This window comes from Nanorana parkeri, unplaced genomic scaffold, assembly GCF_000935625.1.
Source record: "Nanorana parkeri isolate BGI_ZX_2015 unplaced genomic scaffold, ASM93562v1 scaffold56, whole genome shotgun sequence".
Classification (NCBI taxonomy): Eukaryota; Metazoa; Chordata; class Amphibia; order Anura; family Dicroglossidae; genus Nanorana; species Nanorana parkeri.
In genome coordinates, this window is record NW_017306324.1 from 540,040 (window position 1) to 547,934 (window position 7,895).

Here is a 7,895-nt window from a genome sequence, read left to right on the forward strand (position 1 = left end):
GCGTCCTCCGCGGGTGCACGCTGGGGGGGGGGGGGGGGGGGGGTGCTTCAATATCTATTAGTGTTGGAGAGTAGGCTGGAGAATGTAGACATCAGGTTTCGTTTTTTGACTCTTTCAGCTAAAACCTTATTTCTTCTCGTATTTATGTAGCGGTAACATAATACACAGAATGTAGACTACATGACATCATTCATATCAGTCCTTCCTCTGATGGAGCTTACAATTTAATGTCTGCTCAGGCTAATTTAGTCAGATGGCAAGTAAAGCAGGCAAAAAAATAAAAAGGAATAGCCCATTAAAAGATAGTCACCTTAATTCCAGAGATTTCCCCCGCTGTACTTAATGTACCCTGCTGAGACCCTCTGCTCCCTGCTGAGACTCTCTGCTCCCTGCTGAGACCCTCTGCTCCCTGCTGAGACCCTCCGCCTCTGCTCCCTGCTGAGACCCTCCGCCTCTGCTCCCTGCAGAGGCCCTCTGCTGAGACCCTCCGCCTCTGCTGAGACCCTCCGCCTCTGCTGAGACCCTCCGCCTCTGCTCACTGTTGAGACCCTTCCCATCTGCCCCTGCTGAGACCCTCTGCCTCTGCTCCCTGCTGAGACCCTGCTACAGATCAGTCTGTACATTGTAACTTTGTAGCAAGTCACAAGGAGATAGGTTGCTGCATGAGCTGAGCTGTGTCAGACATTTGCCAACATTGCACAGACAACAGGATTTACATAATTGTGTCATCTCTGAGCAGCCATCTGAGTCCGCTCAGTTTCTGATGACTCTACAGGACAGGAAGTGAAGGAAAATCTCCCTTATGAGACACACTGATAGTTTCAACCCTCATCTACTCTATTTATAATTTTAAAAAATAGTTTTGGCTTCAGATCTACATTAACACATTCTGTTATATTCTAATGTATAAAATAAACTTTCTATGATATATATTTTGTGTATTGTCCCACTAAGCTGTGTTTCTTCATTGCATGATATCCCAGGAATGTTGGTAACTAATGGGAATGCTCAGCGTTGTCACCACACAAGCCCTATACAAGGTGTCTATAGAGGCACAAAAAAAAAAACACTCTATGACTTAAGGATCTGCCACCATCCTGGCAAGCGCTGTCCCATGACCCCCCCAAGTGTCCGATGATGGAGCCCAGAGCCGGTCCGGTCGCAGAGCTGTGCCTTGACGCTCTCCATCCCTCATGCGCTGACAGCCGGGTCACGTGACTCGCAGAGATGCCTGAGCCCCCGTCGCTTAGTTACACGCTCCCTCCTCCTTTGGTCCTCCCGTTACGTCATCCGGCCCCGCCCCCAGGTGTCGCTAGCAGGTAGGCGCGCTCGCCGTCGCCAGGGTGACCGGCGCGTGCCCGGCAGCTGTCAGGGCCCCGGGCGGGATGGAGAGCCCGCTGATCGGGGGGCCCTCGCCGCCTTCTCCTCATGATGAACCCCCGCTGCCACGGGACCGGCTGGCCGGGCTGCAGAAGGGGAACAGCGTGTGCTCCCGCTCCTACTTCGTGGTGGTGATGGTGTTCGTTCACGTCTACATCCTGAATGTCATCGCTCTGCTGTTCTACGTCTACTACAGCAACGGGCAGCTGGGGAGCGACAGCGACACCGGGGGGCCGGCCACCGATACACCGGCTACAACCGGAGGCCAGGACACTGCGGACATCATCTACAACCACCTGTCCCGGCTGGAGGGCATCAAGGTGAGTGACACCCCCAGGGGTATATAGAGCACTTACTGCCCTGATCAGAGCGCTTCAAGGTGAGTGACACCCCCAGGGGTATATATAGAGCACTTCCTGCCCTGATCAGAGGGCATCAAGGTGAGTGACACCCCCAGGGGAATATAGAACATTTCTTGTCCTGACCAGAGGGTATCTAGGTGAGTGACACCCTCAGGGGTATGTAGAACACTTCCTGTCCTAGTCAGAGGGTATCTAGGTGAGTGACACCCCCAGGGGTATATAGAGCACGTCCTGCCCTGATCAGAGCACATCAAGGTGAGTGACACCCCCAGGGGTATATAGAACACTTCCTGTCCTTATCAGAGTGTATCTAGGTGAGTGACACCCTCAGGGGTATATAGAGCACTTATACAAAACACAAAAATTCCCCAGCCTCAACCTGCCAGCCAGCCTGCAACCAAACAAGTAGCCCTGTCAACAGTATGCGTTAAAAACAGTATATAGAGCACTTACTGCCCTGATCAGAGCGCTTCAAGGTGAGTGACACCCCCAGGGGTATATAGAGCACGTCCTGCCCTGATCAGAGCGCATCAAGGTGAGTGACACCCCCAGGGGTATATATAGAGCACTTCCTGCCCTGATCAGAGGGCATCAAGGTGAGTGACACCCCCAGGGGAATATAGAACATTTCTTGTCCTGACCAGAGGGTATCTAGGTGAGTGACACCCTCAGGGGTATGTAGAGCACATCATGCCCTGATCAGAGGGCATCAAGGTGAGTGACACCCCCAGGGGTATATAGAGCACATCCTGCCCTGATCAGAGGGCATCAAGGTGAGTGACACCCCCAGGGGAATATAGAACATTTCTTGTCCTGACCAGAGGGTATCTAGGTGAGTGACACCCTCAGGGGTATGTAGAACACTTCCTGTCCTAGTCAGAGGGTATCTAGGTGAGTGACACCCCCAGGGGTATATAGAGCACTTCCTGTCATGGTCAGAGGGTATCTAGGTGAGTGACACCCCCAGGGGTATATAGAGCACTTCCTGTCATGGTCAGAGGGTATCTAGGTGAGTGACACCCCCAGGGGTATATAGAACACTTCCTGTCCTTATCAGAGGGTATATAGGTTAGTGACACCCCCAGGGGTATATAGAACACTTCCTTACCTGGTCAGGGGGTATCTAGGTGAGTGACACCCCCAACAGGACAATAGGGGTATATAGAACACTTCCTGTCCTGATCAGAGGGGTATCTAGGTGAGTGACACCCCCAGGGGTATATATAACACTTCCTGTAGTTATTATAGGGTATCGAGGTGAGTGACACCCCCAACAGGGCAATAGGGGTATATAGAACACTTCCTGTCCTGATGATCAAAGGGTAGCAAGGTGAGTGACACCCTCCTGGGGGTATATAGAACACTTTGTATTCTTATCAGAGGACATCAATGTGAGTGACACCGCCCAGGGGTATATAGTACACCTACTTGTCTTAGTCAGTGGGTACCAAGGTGGGTGCCCCCCCTCCAGGGTAATCCTATGTACCCCAGTTGGTGGGCATCCATGTATACCCTGCACGCACCTCTTATCATCTTGTACAGTTCATTTCAAGAACTGGGTCAGTCCAAAGCACAATCCTCTCCCGGAGATTCCGGCTCAAGCGCAGTGCATGCTGGGAAAACAACAGCAGGTACCTCACTCATCCTGGCACGGCCATAAACTCATTACGGATTGCCCGGCAATAATTAGCAGACAAATAAGATAAACCGCAGCGGTGCGCCATAAACTGCGACGTAAGTGACGCACGCAGCATAAAATACGATCTAAAGGCTCCGGAATCACACTAGATATTCAACAAACGTTCTAAAATAAATAAAGAGGCTTAATTAATAAGCTCCAAAATATTTCATACCACCTGCTGCTTCTGAGTGGCAGCTTTTTGTGCTTCTGGGTCATCTCCCACAATGCCTTACCAGGGGTGTATTTACCGCAAGGCAAACTAGGCATTTGCCTAGGGCGGCACTTTCCAGGGGGGCAGCATTTTCTGCAAAGAGCCAGACTTACCTTTGGGCATACTGGCTACTTGCCCGGTGGGGCACAGAATCAGGCAGCGGGTGGCTTGGGGCTGGCCATAGCATGTGATCTGATGGTAGGCCTCCCAGAAGCAGGCTGGGGACTGCAATGTATCCTGTTGGTACTGATGGCATTTCGAGCTGCAGGTAAGAGGAACAGCACAGGGAAAGGGAACTTGCACAGCCCATCATAAAGCCTGCACAGCTCTCCTGAGACCCTGTAAAGCCCACCGGAAACCATGAACAGCTCTCCTCCCCCGTATGATCCCATGTATGCTGTATCCAGTGGCTGACAGGTTGTGCAAAATGTTCTAAACAGGAAGGGGCGGGGCAAATTTGGAATGAGGGGGTGCCTGAGTCAAGTCTTGCCTAGGGCAGCAAAAAACCAAAATACACCACTGTGCCTTACACCACATGTCGCATGCAACTGGGCTCCAGGCTGCATGAGAGACTGGTAAAGTAGATGTGGGTGGGGCATTGAGAAGAGGTGGAGCTCTGAGGGAGTAGTGAAGAAAACAGTGTACTGGTTTTTGAGCAACATGCTTTTTGCATGTGTGACTACAATGAGAGGTTTTAAGAAGTGTGGACACCAACATACAGGGAATATATGAGAATGGGGTTATCAGGATCTATTCAAATATTTCCAAGGGGGCTAAATGGAGTTAGAAGATTAAAGATACAGGGTGAGAGATGATGCAATGCCATGCTGCTGCAAATATGACTTTTTTTGTTGCATGACTTAAGTGACTCTTTAAATGGGAATAGTGGGAGGGGAGGGGAGGGGGGGTTATAAACCATTCGCATATGGTATGCGATGCAAAAGAAATTTGCAGCACATTATATGGCCACTAGAGGGAGCTGAGGAACATAGGAAATTCCAGTGCTCCTCGGCTCCACCTAGAGGCCACAATGAGCTGCTCGCTATGCAAATGGTTTATAAATCACCCCCTATATCAAGGATAGCCAAACTTCGTCCCTCCATCCGTTGTGGAACTACAAGTCCCATAAGGCATTACAAGACTCCGACAGTCACAGGTATGACTCACAGAGGCATGATGAGATTTGCAGCTTCACCACAGCTGGAGGGCCAATGTTTGGCTACCCCTGATCTAGGGGGTGAGTTATAAACCATTTGCATGGCCAATAGCTCTTTAAGGCCACTAGGTGGAGCCAAGGAGGTGGAGCCTATGCTCCTCAACTCCATCTAGTGGCCATATAATGCACTGCAAATCTCTTTCACATAGCTGTTCGCTCTGTGAACGGTATATAAGTCACCCCCCTAAATCTTTACTATGGATTGGGATAGACAGGCTACTCCATCTATAAGCTGTAGGTGGAGTTACCACCTGGCTTCTTGTTTAAATTTTTCCAACATTGCTGGCTCTGTTCCCACTCCCCTCGCTGGATCCTCTGTAATGTAAAGTACATTAAAATTCCAGCAGATTTCACTAATCACCGAGAGGTATAAGGAAACCATTAGGTGATTTAACTCCCCATCAGCCACCAAGCACTCGGATATCGGGTTCGGGTGGACAGAACCTTTTAGCCTTTTTCCAGGTTTTCACACCCATGGGGGGTCTGACCTCGTTCCTTATCTTATGTGTCTGCACAATTTCGGAGTCACTTAGAAAATGCGGCATAACCTTCAATGACCTCTGCGCCTTGCATTGCACAGCGCTGTGGCCTGTTTCCGCTCCTTCCATCCAATCAGCACTTATCCTAATGGACCTATTGTGGTCATATATGGAATTCTGACAATGATAGAAATCTGTGGTATTGGACGACTCAGCAGAAAGAGACTAAAGAACAATTCCAGGAAATAAGTGCAACCAATCAGTGAGCTGCTAATCCCTTCCAGTGAGCAATACAAGAGAGCCGAAGTTTAAGCTGCTTATATTTTCCTCTCTTCTCCATCAACATGGCGCAGAAATGTTATAGGAAACCCTTTCTGTTTTCATCACGCACCTTATATTAGACCTAGTGATGCCATTACTGGGCCCCCTGTGCTTCTACAGGTAAATCATGGTTGGTGGGAGGGGCCTGTAGCTAGCTTCTTGAACACATCACAGCACCCTGCCTCAGTACTTTTCCAAAGGGCCCTCATCCCTGATGCAAGCAGTGGGCTGGCTCTTGGGAGGAGTTATGCAAAAATCAACATGCCTAGGAAGGCAACATATAAGCTGGACATGTAAGCTGCGGAAAAATTCGGTTCCGATATTTTGGGATTCGGATCCGAAATTCAATTCACTTTGGATTTGGACGAAATCCGAATTTTCGTTAGTTTCGGGTGAGTTTAGGAATAATCGTTTGCGAATACCACAGAAAACCATATACAGATATTAATATTAAAGCTGAATCTCCCAGACCCGAATGGCATTCGGGATCCGAATTTCCAAATGGCATTGGGGAGATCCCTAATGTCATTCGGGTCTGGGAGCCATATACAAATATTATTAAAGCTGAGGCTCCCAGACCCAAATGACATTAGGGATCTCCCCAATGCCATTTGGAAATTCGGATGCCGAATGCCATTTGGGTCTGGGAGCCTCGGCTTTAGTATGATATGTATATACTGTATATGGCTCCCATGTTGCCGTAACGGACAGTCGTGCTCAGACCCATTCGGATGCGTTAAACTGAAAAACACATCTGATTGGCCAGAAAAGTCACATGTCCGATTCAGTTTAGTTTTTGAACAAAATTCGGACGGGATCTGAAATTCGGAAACGGAAATTCGGATTCAGACACATTCGGAATCATTGGGGCTCGGAAATTCGGATGTGTCGGAATGTCCAAATTTAGATTCTGAACGAAACGAATGGCACGCGTCTAATATAAGCAAATTCATCTTTCCTCCATTGTCATCCACATTCACCACATTATAGTCATCCTTCATTGTCTCATGTATGGCTACATCAGCTCTCCATAATCCAATCCATTCTATTGTTGTTGTCCAGTGATAGGCTCCCGTGTCCGCCCCCCCCAGAGTCATGTGACCAGTGCGGTATTATATGTGACCTCTGTAACCCGTCTTTTTTTTTTTAGGTTGGTCAGAAGCAGAAGATCGAATTGGTTCCCAACAAAATCCAGCACATGGAAACGTTAAGTCTGAAGCCTCTTCTGTTCGGTAAGAGATTTGCCGCCTGCGCCGGGCTCCGCTCTCGCGTGATTTGGGTTACGTTGTGCCTCAAGCTGTCGGCAGGGAATTTAATCGTCTTAAATCCTGGCTAAGCCTGTGGCTTGTATCAGGACGGGAGAGGAGATGGTTAATAGGGCTCCATGCCCATACCATACACAGGCAATATTCAGGAGGGGTCACAGATCTGATTGGATATAACAGACGTGACGCCGACAGGAGAGGTGATGGTTAATAGGGCTCCATGCCCATACCATACACAGGCAATATTCAGGAGGGTGTCACAGATCTGATTGGATATAACAGACGTGACCCTGACGGGACAGGTGGTGATTAATAGGGCGGTATGTCCCATACCATACACAGGCAATATTCAGGGGGGGTCACAGATCTGATTGGATATAACAGACGTGACCCCGACGGGACAGGTGATGATTAATAGGGCGGCATGTCCCATACCATACACAGGCAATATTCAGGAGGGGTCACAGATCTGATTGGATTTACCAGACGTGATTCCGTGGCTACAACATAGGTATAGCTTACCATGGACAGAACGATCAGCTATATAAAGCTCAGCACACATGTTACAGTCAGACAGTACAATCTCCTTAGATCTACCAACAACCATGTAGTAGAAGGTCATCTCTGATTGGATACAGGTTGATTGGATAGATTGGTAGGTGCCTATATTACACCGATTTGGTAAATAAAAAGCTGATTGTACCGTGTATGGTGAGCCGAAGGTTTTATCAAATGTTGCAGATTGTGATTTCCCATTGAAAGAGGCTTTTACTTATGCTGCAAGTGAGTGCTAAGTGAACGTGTCAGCTTTACCCCTGTTCAGTCTCAGTGCTGCAATAAGAAGCACAGCGCCACCCCCAACATGAAAGCCGAACTCCAGGATGTGCAAAAATTAACACTTGCAGTGGGGCTAACTCCACCACTGCAAGGGTTAACTGCTCGATTTGGTCTAGGGGCCAGTTTGGATTAACAACCCCCCC

The 7,895-nt window shown here is 48.9% G+C and overlaps 1 protein-coding gene across 1 annotated transcript in view; it reads left to right on the forward strand.

Moving 5' to 3' along the window:
- Window positions 1–1,302: 1,302 nt before the first annotated feature.
- The window catches only part of P4HTM (prolyl 4-hydroxylase, transmembrane), a 36,323-nt gene continuing 29,730 nt past the window's right edge, over window positions 1,303–7,895 (forward strand). The window contains exons 1-2 of the mRNA XM_018576138.1: window positions 1,303–1,700; window positions 6,801–6,882. Of these exons, the coding sequence (XP_018431640.1) occupies window positions 1,386–1,700; window positions 6,801–6,882 (397 nt within the window). The 5' untranslated portion in view covers window positions 1,303–1,385. The remainder of the gene's footprint in view (window positions 1,701–6,800; window positions 6,883–7,895) is intronic.